This window comes from Hemiscyllium ocellatum, chromosome 29 (genome assembly GCF_020745735.1).
Source record: "Hemiscyllium ocellatum isolate sHemOce1 chromosome 29, sHemOce1.pat.X.cur, whole genome shotgun sequence".
Classification (NCBI taxonomy): Eukaryota; Metazoa; Chordata; class Chondrichthyes; order Orectolobiformes; family Hemiscylliidae; genus Hemiscyllium; species Hemiscyllium ocellatum.
Genome location: NC_083429.1, coordinates 47,244,674 through 47,262,556, shown reverse-complemented (window position 1 = coordinate 47,262,556; position 17,883 = coordinate 47,244,674). Strand labels below are relative to the sequence as shown.

The window sequence follows — 17,883 nt, the reverse complement described above, 5'->3', positions numbered from 1 at the left end:
TGAGTGTGCTATCTTCCTCACCAATGGGAAAAGCATCCAGCTCTTTGGATTTGTCTTGGCTGTTTGTAAAGTCATTTCCTTCCCAATGTTTTAGAGGGGTATAGACTAAGTATTGGCAAATGGGGCTAGATTAATTTATAAAGTTGGACCGGACGTCTGTTTCCTGCTATAGATCTCTATCCTTCCATTGCTCCCCATTTCATAGGTTTTATGTTGAATATATTGATAAAACAAAGAAGAAAACCCTCTGTTGTTTCAAGCTTCTCTGTGGCATCCTGAAGGTTAAAGTTCAATTCCTGGAGACTCCAGGGTGATTCAGAGAGTTGGCCATCTTTACCCAGAATAAATAACACCAGAAATGGATTATATTTGTGTTTATTTTTGAGGAAAATCACTATGGGACAATCCCTTTATACATTTTGACTTTAGTCTGCCTTTGTGTTTATTTTTATAGTCCTCATGAAGTCAATAGTTTAGGCTTCTGCAAGGTCATGTATTGAAATCCCATTGGGTACTCATCCCAGTTGCTGTTCCCTTAATGAAGAAACAGTTGTGCTACAATTAATGAATGCAGAGGGCCTGAGGGTAGGATTGGAGACAAATGGCCCTGTTGTATCGACCAGACAACTCATTACACTCCTTTCTGTCTTTCTTTCCAGTTCCTCCCCTAATCCAACCCTTTGAGTTTCCGCCAGCATCGATAGGACAGCTGCTCTACATCCCCTGCGTGGTGTCCTCAGGTGATATGCCCATACGCATCACATGGAGAAAGGACGGTCAGGTGATTCTCTCTGGGTCAGGGGTCACCATCGAAACCAAAGAATTCATGAGCTCCCTGCAGATCTCCAGCATCTCTCTGAAACACAATGGCAACTACACTTGCATTGCCAGCAATGACGCTGCGACGGTGATGAGAGAGCGACAACTTATTGTACGAGGTGAGGTACATCCAAGGCACCTATTGAGTGTCTCTGTATTTTCGTTCCGGTGCCCATTCAATCGAGTGCTTATGGTGACTTTCCTGTGAGCATTGGGAGGTACACAGTTGGGATTAGGATCTGTCTATTCCATTTTAACCAAAAAAATTGGGAGATGGCTTTTCAGTTTTCCATTCAAAAGAGCCACAAAGAGGGTGTACAATAAATTGGTGTTTGAAAGATCTTATTATGTGTAAATTGGTGTCTTGTTTGTTGACACTCTGAAGTCCCAGTGTGCTGGCCACTATGGGAAATTATCAAATCCCTACAGTTTGGAAATAGGCCATTTGAGCCACCAACCTTGATTTAGTAAGGGGAGGTCGTGTCTGACAAACCTGTTGGAATTCTTTAAAGAGGTGACAAGTGGGTTAGACCAGGGAAACCCAGTGGATGTGGTCTATCCAAACTTCCAAAAGGCCTTTGGTAAGGTGCCACACGGGAGGCTGCTGAGCAAGGTGAGGGCCCATGGTGTTCGAGGTGAGCTACTGGTATGGATTGAGGATTGGCTGTCTAACAGAAGGCAGAGAGTTGGGATAAAAGGTTCTTTTTCGGAATGGCAGCCGGTGATGAGCAGTGTCCCACGGGTTCAGTGTTGGGGCCGCAGCTGTTCACATTATATATTAATGATCTGGATGAAGGGACTGGGGGCATTCTAGCGAAGTTTGCCGATGATACGAAGTTAGGTGGACAGGCAGGTAGTACTGAGGATCTAGACAGTTTGGGAGACTGGTCCAGGAAATGGCTGATGGAATTCAACGTGAACAAATGCAAGGTCTTGCACTTTGGAAAAAAGAATACAAGCATGGACTACTTTCTAAACGGTGAGAAAATTCATAAAGCCAAAGTACAAAAGGATCTGGAAATGCTAGTCGAGGATTCTCTAAAGGTAAACATGCAGGTTGAGTCCGTGATTAAGAAAGCGAATGCAATGTTGTCACTTATCTCAAGAGGGTTGGAATATAAAAGCACCGTTATGCTACTGAGACTTTATAAAGCTCTGGTTAGGCCCCATTTGGAGTACTGAGTCCAGTTTTGGTCCCCACATCTCAGGAAGGACATACTGGCACTGGAGCGTGTCCAGCAGTGATTCACATGGATGATCCCTGGAATGGTTGGTCTAACATACGAGGAACGACTGAGGATCCTGGGATTGTATTCATTGGAGTTTAGAAGATTAAGGGGAGATTTAATAGAAACTTACATGGTAATACATGGCTTGGAAAGGGTGGACGCTAGGAAATTGTTTCCGTTAGGCGAGGAGACTTGGACCCGTGGACACAGCCTTAGAATTAGAGGGGATCAATTCAGAACAGAAATGCGGAGACATTTCTTCAGCCAGAGAGTGGTGGGCCTGTGGAATTCATTGCCGCAGAGTGCAGTGGAGGCCGGGACGCTAAATGTCTTCAAGGCAGAGATTGATAAATTTTTGATGTCTCGAGGAATTAAGGGCTACGGGGAGAACGCTGGTAAGTGGAGTTGAAATGCCTGTCAGCCATGATTGAATGGCGGAGTGGACTCGATGGGCCGAATGGCCTTACTTCCACTCCTATGTCTTATGGTCTTATGGTCTAACCCTATGAAGAGTGTCCCACCCAGTCCCACAGCCCTGCATTTCCTTTGGTTAATCTACCTAGCCAGCACATCTTTGGACTGGGGGAAGGTAACCAGAGTACCTGGAGGTAACCAATGCAGACACAAGGAGGATGTGCAAACTCCATGCAGACAGTCCCCCGAGGCTGAAATTGAACGTGGGACCCTGGCACTGTGAGGCAGCTGTGCTAACCACTGAGCCACTGTGCCACCCCTTTGAGCCATCGTGCCACCGTGCCACAGTGCTACCGTGCCACCGTGCTACCCCTCTGAGCTTCCTGCAGGCAAACTCCTTGCCTCCAGCACTCTCCAAAAGTCTCCAGCCTTAGAACTGACCGTTCAATCACTTGCCTCCTTTCCTCAACTCTTCTATGACTTGACTGACTGACCAATTACTCCCTCAACCCACCATACATCCCTCCCAGCCACAATAACTGTTATTGTCCAACCAAACGACAACGGTTATGAAAGGTAATGGTTTACAAAAGGTGAATTAGCTTGTACACAATCTGATGATGCCACGTAGCCCTGGGTGGAGGGCTAGTGAGGACTCTAGATCCCAGTGGGGTCAGTTGTATTACCCCTGGTGACTGATCTCTATAATTATGTCTAACTTTCCGGTATAACTTGTAACTATTGTTATTATACAATAAGCTCCAACTTGTTATTAAGATAAATGCCTCTCCTTCTCAAGGCTCAGATGCGGTTAATCCAGCACCACTTAACTGAACTTGGATTCACTATAGAAAGAAGGATTCCAGTAGGGATCTAGCTCAACCCAAAGTTGACTTCACAGACACATGCCTAAAGTCGTACCTGACCACACTTCCCCACCTGACCACCTGACCCTACTTGACAAACCCTGACCTTCCAACTACCTGCGCTCTCCCCAGCAACCAGGCCAGGGCTACCACCTGATTATCTCCCTCCCTGATCTGATTACCTTTCCTATATGATATTGAGAATCCACTGACCTAGTTATCTGTGTGCCCAGCTAACAGCCAGTCACCTACCAAACTTACTTATTCACTAATATTCACCCAGCCTGAGGCTTTAAATTTACCTAATGCTATAAATCAGGGGGATGGTTTGTCTTCCTCTTTGCCACAACCCTGTTACTGGGCTCTTCAAGGGACACTATGCTTTGCATTTCTGGAACTCCAGTCTCAGATGATTCAGCAGGAATTGTGGAAGTCTGTTGGGGAATGGAAAGTTTCAGACAATCTGAGGATGATTGCCACTTCACTGAAAACCCAGGCCAATGTCCCACAGAAAGGACAGCACCTCTGGCAATATAGCATTCCTTTAATATTGCACAGAGATGCCAGTCTCAAGTCTTGCAGTGAGGCTTGAGCACACAAGCTTCTAACTCTGAAAGGAAGGTGCCATCAGATGCACCACAGCTAATTCATCTTAATAACCAAGGCCTGCATTTTGGCTATTTGTATAACCGTGTTTGGGTACCAGTAAAATCTGGAAGGAAGATGACCATGATCCCATTGTTGAAAAAAACCTAGCTCATTCACTAATGTCCTTTAGTGAAGGAATCTGCCGTCCTTACCTGGTCTGGCCTACATGTGACTCCAGATCTGCAGCAATGTGGTTGACTCTTTACTGCCCTCTGTGTAATTAGCGATTGACAATAAATGCTGGCCCAGCCAGTGACAGCCTCGTCCTTTGAATGAATAATTAAAGAAAGGTTCCCCCCAGGCCAGTACATGGTGAGCAAATGAATTGCCTGGGACACCTCAGCAACATGCCAGCCTGAAGGAAAGCCAGAGCAATCATATTGAGCATTGAAGCTCGCCTTTTCCACTGTAAAAGCCCCCCAGTTAATTGATCAGCCCTATTGTTTTTACAGAGACCCAATTGTTATCTTTTCTTTTCTATTTTCCAGTTCCGCCTCGTTTTGTGGTTCAACCCAACAATCAGGATGGCATCTATGGCAAGGCTGGAGTTCTTAATTGTTCGGTCGATGGTTACCCTCCTCCAAAGGTCATGTGGAAGCATGCGAAAGGTATTCATAAACTTACTCTTCATTGCTTCACTCGTCTCAGCTCTGGTGGTCATCTCTACAACTCGACTCTCACTAAAATGTGCCACTTGATGGTGTATAAACCTCAACTGGCCTTGTGTCATTACATACATGTCATTCTCCAGCTGCTCTCCCATTAGTCTCCAAGCGTATCAATTCTCCCTCCGACTGACCTGATTGGATGATTCTTGTCAGCTTGTCAGTGCCCTCCTCTCAAGTTATTATAAATTACAACCTTAAGCGTTCAGAGAAGATCTTTTATTCTTAGCTTGCATTTTTCTTGGTAGCCAAGCAGGAGGCTGGAGGAACACGGCAAGCCAGGCAGCATCAGGAGGTGGAGAAGTCAATGTTTTGGGTATAACTGTTCTTCAGGATTATTAGTCCTGAGAAGGGTTATACCCAAAACATTGACTTCTTCATCTCCTGATGCTGCCTGGCTTGCCGTGTTCTTCCAGCCTCCTCCGTGTCTACTTTAGATTCCAGCGTCTGCAGTTTCCTTGTCTCTAACTAAGTATTTTTCTTGGTTGCATGAAGCAGTGCCCCGAGATACTGTTATTAATTAGCATCTCTGAAACATTTCTGGAGACTTGGCAACCCAACCTATGCTATCTTGATGTATGTTTACTCGGAACTAAACCACGTAAAGAGTTTTGCTCGGGAATCTGCCTGGAAATCATTTTTCACCATCATTAGTTTCTGAAATGCAGGGCACATTTGCTCTACATAGCTCACTGAACCCAAGAAATAGGAGTGGAGTAGATTGTATAGTTCATTGAGCCTCCTCTAACATTTAATATGAACATGGCTGATCTTGCAATTCACCTCCATTCTCCCATCCATTCTCCATACCTCTGGAATCTCCAAGAGAGATTAAAAATCATTTATCCCAGCTGGAAATGTATTCAATGCTAGAATATCCATAACCTGCTGGGGTAGAAAATTCTAAGCCTCCACAACCCTTTGAGTGAAGTAATTTCTCATCACTGCATGCTTTTTCCTTCTGCTGCCTTGAAGGTGTGGGAAGGAGATGGCTGAGTGGTATTGTCACTGAACTATTCATCCAGGGACCCAGGTTCGATCCCCACCATGGGCAGATGGTAGAGTTTGAATTCAATTAAGCATCTCCTGCTGACTGTGAAATGATTGTTGGCAATCATTTAATTCACTAATGCCTTTTGTGGATGGAACTTGGTCTGCCTACAAGTGATGCCAGACCCACAGCATTGTGGTTGCCTCTTAACTGGCCTCTAGGCAATTAGGGATCAGCAATAAATGCTAGTCTAACTAGCAACAGCCTCATACTATGAATGAATTTTTAAAAAATACCCTGGTATGCAGTTTTTTGATCAACATCTTAAATTAAAGGATCAAAAATTGACACTATTTTCAGTTCAGTGTCAATGTTGATATGACGGTTTAAGGAAGGCTAAACGTTCAGTAGTTCAATTTATAATTCTTCCAATGATGACCGACTGTGATCTTCTTAATGGGAGAAGTATAGACCTCTTGTGCCACACACTTTGCCATTACCTTCATGGTGACCTTGATTAAGAGAAAAGGTTCCTCTGATGGTTCCACGGTACTTAGTTTTTATAAACAGAAAGGTGACCAAATGTGCCCTGCATTTCAGAAAATATTGATGGTGAAAAATGATTCGCTGGCTGCATTTGGTTTTAGTCTGGCTTCCCTTTCTTCACAAAACTCAGGCTAGACTTTGAGGTTTACTTTCAACAATATTCATTGACAGTATATACATGATGACAAGGCAGTGGAGATACTGGTTCTCATCTTCAAATAGAGTCCCTTACACATGAGGTTGCAGATGTATAACATATCCATGAAATCTGAATACCATAGCCTGGAGGTGAACGGTAAAATTCTGGTTCGGAAACAACTAGGTGTCGCTTAGTTGGCTGGACAGCTGCTGTGTGATGCAGAGTGACACCAACAGTGGGGGCTCAATATCAAGCAGTCTGAAGATCTCTGAAATCCTCAAAGTCTAGTCTGAGGGAAAAAGTGAGGACTGCAGATGCTGGAGATCAGAGCTTGAAAATGTTTTGCTGAAGAAGGGCTTATGCCCGAAACGTCAATTCTCCTGTTCCTTTGATGCTGCCTGACCTGCTGCGCTTTTCCAGCAACACATTTTAAAGTCTAGTCTGAACCTTGTGAAGAAAGGGAACCCAGACTAAAACCTGGTATAACCAGTCTTCAATTCTCTCTCTCTCTCTGTAATAAGAGAACAATCCTATGGTCCTCTGGGACTATGGTGAGTTCAACTATTACATGCTGTTCTGGTCACCATATTGTTAGGAAGGATGTGTTTGCACTCGTGAGAGAGCAGAGAAAATTTGCCAAGACGTTGCCTGGCCTGGAGAGTCTGACCAAATGGAAAGATTGAAGCATTTTGTTAGAACAGCAAAAGCCAAGAGAGAATCTGGTAGAGGTGTGCAAGATGAAACGATGTGGAGGTGCTGGTGTTGGACTGGGGTGGACAAAGTCAGAAATCACACAGCACCAGGTTATAGCCCAACAGGTTTATTTGAAATCACACAAGTTTTCAAAGTGTAGCCCCATTTGTCAGGTGAAGTATGAGAGAAGCACACAGACACAGACTTTATGGGCAGAGAGATCAAAAAAAATCACACAAAATGGTGTAAGTAGACTGTTGAATAATGAGTCTATGCAGGGGACCAATGGTGTTAGACGGTGGGAGTACAGTTGAATAACAACCAACAGAATGACTGGTTAAATGAGGCAGAAAGATAATTATAAGATTATGAGAAGAATCGATGTGGTGGATGGGAATGTAGTTTTTCCATCAATAGGGGGGGTCACTAACCAGAGGCATAGACTTAAAGTGAGAGGAAGAAGATGTTGAGGAGATTTTTGTTTTGCTTCGAAGTTAGGTGAGAGTCTGGAACTCAGTGACTGAAAGGGCAGTTGTATCAGAAGCTCTCACAACATTTAAGCAGTACTTAGATATTGACTTGCATTGCCATAGCCATTAGGGCAATGGGTCAAAAGCTACACAAAGTGATCAGCGTGGTCACATCTTTGTTGACCAACAAGGTGACATTGGGCCAAGAGCCCTCTTTCTGTGGTGTAAACATCTAAATCCATCCTTGTTGGCTTCAGACCAGCAATTGAAACCAGAAGCCAGGGCAGAGAGTCGGATACATGGGAGGGAGTGGGGCTAGGGGGAAGATAGCTGAGGGTGAGATAGGTAGATGGAGGTGGGGGTGATGATGATTGGTCAGAGTGGAGGGTGGAGCCGATAGGTGGGAAGGACGATGGACAGGTAGGACAGGTCATGAGGGCTGCGCCAAGTTGGAAGGTTGGATCTGGAATAAGGTGGGGGGAGGGGAAATAAGGAAACTGGTGAAATCCACGTTGATGCCATATGGTTGGAGGGTCCTGAGGTGGAAGATGAAGTTTTCTTCTTCCAGGCGTTGGGTAGTTAGGGATCAGCAGGAGGACCCCTCCCATTTATCTCACCATCCTCTCGGCTCACAGCCTCATTCCTGATGAAGGGTTTTTGCCCAAAGCGTCAATTCTCCTGCTCCTTGGATGCTGCCTGACCTGATGTGCTTTACCAGCACCACAGTCTTGACTCTAATTTCCAGCATCTGCAGTCCTCACTTTCTCCTAGAGAGAATCGGATGCTGTGTCTGTGCACATCTGCATTTTGGACCAGCCAAGATTAACTCAAATCCTGGTGGCTAAGTGGTTAACGCTGCTGCCTCACAGCACCGGGGACCCGGGTTTGATACCTGCCTCAGGTGACTGTCTCTGTGGAGTTTGTACATTCTCTCCGTGTCTGTGTGGGTTTTCTCTGGATGCTCTGGTTTCTTTCCAGAATCCAAAGATGTGCAGGTTAGGTGAATTGGCCATGTTAAATTGTCCATATTGTTCAGGGATGGGTAGGTGAGGTGCATTAGTAAGGGATAAATGTAAAGGGTGAATGGGTCTGGGTGGGTTACTCTTTGGAGGGTTGGTGTGGGCTTATTGGACCACCGTTGTGAACTCATTTCCTCTGCTGTACTCAGTTTAATTCTCTCTCATAAGCTTTCTCTAATCTTTATAAACACAAGGTTGATTGAAATGATCACAGATGCAATGGGAAAAAATGTTAAATAAACATTGAAAATGCAACTTGCAACCTAAGCTAGGAGTTTTTCTTGCAAATGTTTCGTCTCCTTTCTAAGTGATATCTTCAGTGCTTGTGAGCCTCCTGTGAAGCGCTTCTGTGCTGATTCCTCCGGCATTTATACTGGTTTGAATCTGCCGCTTCCGGTTGTCAGTTGCTGTCCGTTGCAGTGGCCGGTATATGGGGTCTAGGTCAATGTGTCTGTTGATAGAATTCGTGGATGAGTGCCATGCTTCCAGGAATTCCCTGGCTGTTCTCTGTTTGGCCTGCCCTATAATAGTGGTGTTGTCCCAATCGAATTCATGTTGTTTGTCATCTGAGTGTATGGCTACTAGGGATAGCTGGTCGTGTCGTTTCGTGGCTAGTTGATGCTCGTGGATGCAGGTTGTTAGCCGCATCATCACGAACATCAACTAGCACGAAACGACACGACCAGCTATCCCTAGTAGCCATACACTCAGATGACAAACAACATGAATTCGATTGGGACAACACCACTATTATAGGGCAGGCCACACAGAGAACAGCCAGGGAATTCCTAGAAGCATGGCACTCATCCACAAATTCTATCAACAGACACATTGACCTAGACCCTATATACCAGCCACTGCAACGGACAGCAACTGACAACCGGAAGCAGCAGATTCAAACCAGTATAAATGCCGGAGGAATCAGCACAGAAGCGCTTCACAGGAGGCTCCCAAGCACTGAAGATGTCACCTAGAAAGGAGACAAAACATTTGCAAGAAAAACTCCCAGCTCGGCGAACAGAACCACAACAACAAGCACCCGAGCTACAAATCTTCTCACAAACTTTGCAACCTAAAGGTAGTAGTCAGTTCAATTCATGTGTATATATGAGAGATATGGAAAGAACTTACCTATTGCATTACTTTAGTTTAAAAACAAACCAATGCTTGCTGTGGTGAGAGAACTCAAACAGATCAGCTTGGGCTGTCTTGGTCATTATAGTCTACATGAAGTACATTGTAAAGTTAAAGAACAGTGTGGTATTGTTATGATACAGGATCCCAGAGTGAAACCTGGCTTGTTAGATCCTAACTTTTTTAACCGTGGAAGTCAGGTTCTGAACATCTTCACAAGAGGCTGTCAGTGTTCTTTTAGTGTAAAGAAGAAAACTTTTATTGAACAGGTAAAGCCATGAATCATATTGCACTAGACACAATGAAAGGTAGGAAAGATTTTGTTACAGACATTAGAAAGGGATTCAGCTTCACATTACTCTTTTTGTTCCAGCAACATTTTTACATACATTAAAACCTTAGTGAACAATCTCTGATAACCTCACACTGAAGCTGCTTGTGTGGACCCGATGGGGGAAAGGAGGTCAGCTGCAGCCAATTTGCTTACAGTGAATATCTGTGCATCAAAGTGCTCTTGTGGTGCAGTGGTAATGCCCCTATCTCCTAACCAGGTGGCCCACGTTCAAGCCTCACCTGTTCCAGAGTTGTGCAATATCATCTCTGAACAGATTGATTAGAAAACATTTTATACTGTGCTGTCAAAGGCTAGTGTAGTGATAGTGTTCCTATCTCTGGACTAGGGGACTCTCATTCAAATTATGCTAAGTACATAGGTGTAATTTGACTAATCTGGAAATTCTTATGGCACAGTGACAGTGTCCCTGCCTCTATCCCAGTTGAAAACCCACCTGCTACAGATGTGTGTCATAACATATTGAGGAAGTTGATTAGATTCCCAACCAGCCCACACTAATCCTCCGAAGTGTAACCCACCCAGACCCATTTCCCTTTGAATAATGCACCTAACACAAAGGGCAATTTAGCATAGCCAATTCACCTGGCCTGCACATCTTTGGACTATGGGAGGAAACCCACACAGACATGGTGAGAACGTGCAAACTCCACAATGACAGTCGCCTGAGGCTGGAATTGAACCTGGGATCCTGGTGCTGTGAAGTAGCAGTGCTAACCACTAAGCCACTGTGTTGATGTGAATTATCCATAAATGTAAATGTATACACTTCTGTAATCTCAATGTTAGTGTTAATGGCTCCTGTGCCACAGTGAAGAGTGACCCTATCAATGAGACAGAAAGTAGGGTTCAAGTCCCATCTGTGCTACAAGTGCATACCAACATATCTAAACAAGATGATTAAAAGAAAATATCTGTGCAGTCACTAGATGCTTTTTCCCTTCATCGGGCTATCCTTCCTTAAAGCAAACCTAAAGTCAATTTTTCTGCAAAACAGATATGTGTTCCACAACTCAGCTACCTCGCTTCTTACCTTCACTATCTGGCACACCTACACCCAGACTGACTCTGCACTGGTGTTTCTCTGTCTGTCTGAACATTGTCACTCGGTAACAGCACATTGTTTTCTCATTCACCCTTATTTGCAATGTACTGAACTGTTTAGCTCAAAGGTGTTCAGAACCTTATTAATATGCATATAAACAGAACAAATATCCATATCCCCTAGAACATCTCTAAAAGGAAACCAACCTGTGAGTTCCTGTTCTTAAAATGAAAAAAAAATACAGAAGTAAGTCTAATTGAAAGTTATACTTTTGTTTTTAATAGTTTTCAGCACAGTGAAACACTTTGTTAAAGGAGAGATGTCAAGAGACATTTTGCTTTTAGAAACCCACTCTATCTGTTTCCTAGTGATGATGAGGTGATAATACTCACCAGAGCATCTCCGTGATTAAGGATATACCTCTAGAACTCGATATGATTAATCTGCCTGTCATATCTCACCCATCTTCTGCTTTCAATAATTACATCATTGACTTTATTCTTTGCAGGAAGTGGAAATCCTCAGCAGTACCATCCAGTTCCTCTGACAGGCCGCATTCAGATCCTGGGAAATGGTTCTTTGCTAATTCGCCATGTCTTGGAAGAAGACATTGGGTACTATCTGTGCCAGGCAAGCAATGGTGTTGGCACAGACATCAGCAAGTCCATGTTCCTTACCGTGAAGAGTAAGTAGTTTGTTTTCAGAAAGGGTTAATTGAACTGCACTCATGTTGAATCTGCACACAATATTGTCCAACATAGGAGACAACTGCCTCCCAAGAACTTAATTGATATTAACTGGTTGACTACAGAGGTGAAAGAAAATGTTCTAACTTATTCATCAAAGTCAACTGGACCATTGAGTTATTTAACACAGAAACAGGCTATTCCATCCATCGGTGAGGCAATGGTGTGGTGGTGTTATCATTGGACTAGTAATCCAGAGCTCTAGATTAATATTCTGGAAAATGTGGTTCAAATCCCACCATAGCAGATGGTGAAGTTTAAATTTAATAAAGCAAAAATAACTAAAACTTTGTTAATTGGTGACCAGGTAATGATTGTTGTGAAAACTCATCTTTCCTAAAGGAAAGGAAATCTGCCATCCTTAATCAGTCTGCCTATATGTGAATCCAGATCTACAGCTGTTTTCTCTAAATGGGTCTCAGGGAGCTAATCAATGCAAGATCAACTAGAGATGGGCAAAACAATTACTGGCTTTGCTCGTGATACCCACAACTCATACAGGAATGGAGGGTCTGATCCTGCTCTTTGTAAGTACAATCATTGACAGCACAGGAGGACATTTGGCCCATTGTCGCTGTGCCAGTCAAGTAAAGACCTGACTGCACTGAACTCATTTTGCAGCATTTGGCTTACAGCCTGGAGGCTATGGCAATGCATAAATATTACTCAGCCATGCTTTCATGCAATGAACTCCAGACTCACAACACACTCTGGCTGAAAGGATCATTCCAACCCACTGCTCTCACCAAAGCCCTGAACACTTGTCCTTTTTAAGCATGTATTTCATTTTATATCAATCTTACGATTGAAGTGGATTCCCCAATCCTTCCACTTGCTGTGTGCAACTTGTAAAAGCTCGGCATAGAAAAATATTTTAATTTTACTTTTAGATATGTTGCCAATTACCTTAGATCCATAACTTCAAGTTATCCTGCCCGTGAAAATCTACATCTCCTTACTTGCTTTCTCAAAATGCCTCACCTTATTGAAGTCTTCCATTACATCTTCCAGAAACCTTCTCTGCTCTTAGGATCAATCTAGCAACAGAAAATTCAAATGCTCCCATACACACTCAGGCCTACAGATTGTGGCGACCTGTCTATTTTGTTAACTTTCCAGCACATCCAAGATCCATGAATGAACAGAGACAGAGGGATGGTGTGCACGTTGCTAATGTTCGGTATGTGTAACTCAAGGACCATTTGATACTAAGCTGGCTTGCAGCAGTTGAGTCTGCGATTGTACAAATTAGAATCTTTTCCCTTCACCTCGAGGCTAGAGCTCAATGGCACTGAAGTGTGAGTCACACTCCCAGTTTGATGGATAATAAAGACCTGAGAGAAAATGTGACATTTAGATGACTGCTACTTTATAATCCTACAAGAGAGAGGGAGAGAGCTTCTTTCATTAATACAAATGACTTGGAATAAGAAAAGGTCATTAGACTCAGGAACCTGCTCATTTTTACAAGCCAAACAATATCTAACTACCCTTGTACCAAGTCGCAATCAGTCAGGTTTCTGGAAATCTATTGTCTCTGGTAACCTCAAACTAGTGGGTTAACTGAGTAGACTGGCCTTGTTTTTCTCCTGATAGTTAATTGTTCTCATAGACCTTCACATGTTCCACTGTGAAACTAGCAGAGCAGCAAAGAACCTGCCAATACAGTGTGTTCCATCGAGAGATTGATCTCATCAGAGTTCATTTAGTTGCGGTTTAATAATGCACTTCTGTCATGCTGTAGTTTCCTATTTCATTATAATCTTAAATTGATGTAGTTAACAAGCTCCATGCTTTCAGATGTTTGCAGTTCTCTTGGTGGGGGAAGGGAAGTCAGGTTTGGCTTCCAAGAACAACAGATAGAAACAGGAAATCAATACTGAATGATGAGGAGTGATTGATTTCGCTCCTGTGGGATTGTCTCACAGAGCACGATAAAAAAATGCTTTCTCCTCAGTGCAATGGGCTAATCAATCTGGAGTCCGTGAAATAAAAGGGGACTTAGTAGCTGACTCCTCATGAGCAGCAAAGCACAACCAAGAAATACCCTGAGGGAGGGAAATAGCCCCTCCTCTCTCCAAATCTCAATATTCAAAAAGTAAGTTTTCTGAGTGTACACAGCAATATCCCTCTCTCAGCTAACTTCACCAGAATCAGATAGAAACTGTAAGCAAGAAAAAAGCCATTCAGACCACTGCACATGTTGTGGTGCTCTGAAAGATCTGTCTTATTCCTCCCAGTCTCCTGTCCTTTCCTCATAGCCCTGAATATTTCCAAAGTGTCTCAACAATTCTCAGGAATTCTTGCGGGTAATGTCCCTACTTCAGAGCCAGGCAGACCAGGTTCAAGTCTCATCTGCTCTTGTGGAATGTCATGACAACTATAATTAGGTTGATTAGAAAATATCTATGAACAAATCAGAAAGCTACTTTTGAATCTGCTTCCAATTTCAGGCAGTACATACGTGGATCAGTCATCTTCTTGTTGTCTATGGGACAATGATGATGCGGGATGGTCACTGCACTTGGCTACATAGCACTCATAAAGCTAATTAATTCACAATGTGTGATGTTTCAACATGCCTCTTAAAGTGCAATTATAGAGTCATAGAGTGATATGCCACAGAAATACCTTGGTCCAACTCATCCACGACCATCCCAATCTGACCTAGTCCCATTTACCAGCATTTGGCCCATATCCCTCTAAACCCTCCCTGTTCATATACCCATCCAGATGCCTTTTAAATGTTGCAATTGTACCGACCCCCACCACTTCCTCTGGCAGTTCGTTCCAAACACATACCATCCTTGTGAAAAAGGTACCCCTGAGATCCCTTTTAAATCTTTCCCCTCTCGCCTTTATCTATGCCATCTCGGTTTGGACTCAGTTTGGACCTTGGTTATTCACCTTATCGGTGCTCCTCATGATTTTATAAACCTCTATAAGGTCACCCCTCAGCAATAGTTGCATTTCTTTATTCCTGTGTGGTGCACCAATATCTCTAGAGGCTACAAGGAAAGATCATGATGGATGAATGGTGGAGGAGGAAGTCAGGGTGTGGGGGGGATCAAAAATAAACCTTAATTACAGTATACAAAATATAACATGCTTAAATCCCCAAAAGTAAGCAGAACAGAGCAGGGTGGGGAAATAGTGGACATAGTTTTGTTCTAATTCTTTCATGAGATGTGGACATTTTTAGATGGGCTACTATTCATTTCTCATTGCTAATTGCCCAGAGAGTGGTTAAGAATCAACCATATTGTTGTGGATCTGGAATGGAGGAGATCAGCCTCCTTCCCAAAATGACATGAGTGAACCAGTTGGATTTTCCACCAACAATTATTTCATAGTCATTATCAGAAGCTTAATGTTTAAGATTTTTAGTGAATTCAGATGTGATTATCTAATATGGCAGGATTTACACCAGAGTGTCTGGATTAATAGTTGAGCAATAATACCATTAGGCCGTCACCTCACCGTTACGTGAGGTGTGTATCACTGGTGTGGATCAGAGGCACAGACTGTAGCCCTGGTTTTCTGACCAATGTCTGTTGTGCTGGGAGCAAAGTTGCAACATTAGCAACAAATGAGGGGAATGCAATTGTAAATTACAAATTAGATGTCAAAAAGAATGTTCTTCAGGCAACGAATGAGGAATAAGAAGGTTAAACTGCCACGCAGCCTCGGAACGAAGGGGGAGTGAAGCTGACAGGAGGCAGTTTAGTTGAGCCCTGTGGGCTGAGGAACAATTTTTACATTTTTCCATTGGTTCAATTCCAACCATTTTAAAGACGAAAGAAGAAGAACTTGAATTGATATAGCACCTTTCATTACCTCAAAATGTTTTACCAACTAAGTATGTTTTAATTAGAGATAACATGGCCGATAATTTGCGCACAACCTACAAAGCGCAATGAGATGAGTGAACTGGTAATCTGTTGTAGAGATGGTGGTGAAGGGTAAATCAGTCTGGATACAGGGGCTGTTTGCCTGCTGTGGGTCTTTTACATCCATTTGAGAAAGCACATTTGTGCTTAATCTGTCATGTGAAAAATGGCACCTCCAAAGATGTGACACTGCCTCTGTACGGCACTGCACTGCCAGCCTAGACAATACAATCAAGACACTGGTTTTGGACTTCAGACCATAGCTCCTGACTGCAAGATGGGTGTGATATCTCTGAGATCTATGACTTGCTGCCTTGCAACTTTTTTTATTCTCTTTAATCAATCAGCCTCCTCAGGCTAATTGTAAGCCATTCTACTTTGTTCCTTTTCAGTTACCTATTGCTGATGTATTAATCATAATTTCAGACAACAGGATGTTGCAGCTTGCCAGCAGTTGAACAGATGGTCTCCTTAGTCAGTCCAGGGGGAGGCATATACAACAGAAACCGGAAGGTTTGCTAATGTTTCACCTTTCCAAGCTTGACCAGGTTGAGATTGGCAAACTAGTATCATCAGTCAACAGAATTTTTTTGCGAGTTGAATCAGATTTTGCAATGCTTTTTTTTTCCTCCACTGTCTTGCCAAAGTTCCATCTCACTCTCTGGGCAATCTCTGAAGATTTTCGCAGCCTGATTCTGAGCTGAGTTTCCAATGCTAAATCCTTACCATCAATAGGGACACCTGAGTGCAACTTTGCAATATTTCCCCTGTTCCCAAACCCTTCATCAAGAATTTTCTTTCCATCTGGATCAGCTATACCAATGTTGGAGGTCTCTTAGCTCAGTTGGCTAGTTTGTAATGTAGTATGGTACCAATAGTGTGGGTTCACTGGCTAATGCAACCATGAAGGACTCTCCTTCTCAATCTCTCCCTTTGCCTGAGGTATAGTGACCCTCAAGTTAGCCCATCAGCAGTTATGTTGGTGTGACAAGAGAGCAGCCCTCTGGTCTGAATAGGACTATGGTGAATTTTATTCCAACATTGTCTTGAACGGTCACCCCTTACAGGCAGAAAATTCTTTTGTCTCCATAACTCACAACCACCCCTGTGCTCAGTGATTTCCAGCACAGCAATTTAAAATTCATGTCCTTGAGTTAACATTCCTCTGTGAGTTCTTGCTTTCTCTATCCTTTCAGCCTTCCAAGATTGCTGCTCTCTGACATCACGTGTCACTGATTTTCTTTACTCTAACCATTGGCAGTCTATCTATCCAGTCTAAACGCTGGTGTTTCTTCTGTGGGCCTTTATACCCCTTTCTCCTGCTTTTACTTGGTTGTGGTCTCTACCTTTGTGACTACCTGTCACTTGTCCTAATCTCCGCCCTTCTGTAGCTCTGCGTGAAATATTGTCTGATTACTCTCCCCTGGAGCACCTTGGGACACGCTATGACATTCAAAGTGCTATGTAAGTGTGACTTGCTGATGCTTTGCCCCCCTGGTTTAACAATTCCGTGCAGGACAGGTCGGCATTGGGCTAGCCTCAGATGACCATCCATTCAGGTGGCAATTGTTGAGTGAGGAAGAAGACAGGGGAAGTCCAAACAGTTGAGAAGCTCTGTCGCCTAATTATTGTTTCTGATAAACATACGCAGTAAAGACAGAGAAATTACAAACAGAAACTCTGGCAAAAGGAAACAGATGTATTTGAGTGATCCTATTAACATTCATGTAATTCAGCACCCTTTGATACTGATGTTGGCAGCTTACTGTTGTTACACACACCAGTGCAGAAGCTTTTCTTTGAGTGTGTTATCTCTGGTTAACAAACAGAACTCCACGTCTGTCTTCCCTTTGTAAGCCCTTGAAGGGACATTGAGCAGCAATGGGACTCATTTCTGATTTTTTTTCTACTCTTCTTGCAAAGAATGTCCTTTGAAAGTAAAAGGGAGCTGGCCTTGTAACACAATCAATCTGAATCAGGGTTGGTTGTATTCCGAGCCATTGAAGGGAGTTGAGAGTGTATCAAGAGGTTTCAAACTTAGGATGCTGGTTTTGAATGATATGTGTCTACCTCGGTGTTTTATAGGTGCATTTAAAGCATTGACAGCCAGCTCCTGTGTAGAGATGTGACATTCCATTACTGATCTCCTTGTGCCTGTCCATTCTTAAATCCCTCCTTGCTCCTCGTTCCTCCCTAACCCTGTAAAATCTGGCCTCT

General features: G+C 43.3%; 1 protein-coding gene across 2 annotated transcripts in view; it reads left to right on the top strand.

The window, feature by feature from the left end:
• The window catches only part of dscaml1 (Down syndrome cell adhesion molecule like 1), a 537,532-nt gene that overhangs the window by 342,738 nt on the left and 176,911 nt on the right, over positions 1-17,883 (top strand). For both annotated transcript variants that reach the window (XM_060846680.1, XM_060846681.1), the window contains 3 exons: positions 660-938; positions 4,465-4,584; positions 11,539-11,715. In XM_060846680.1, coding sequence (XP_060702663.1) covers positions 660-938; positions 4,465-4,584; positions 11,539-11,715 — 576 coding nt within the window. The remainder of the gene's footprint in view (positions 1-659; positions 939-4,464; positions 4,585-11,538; positions 11,716-17,883) is intronic.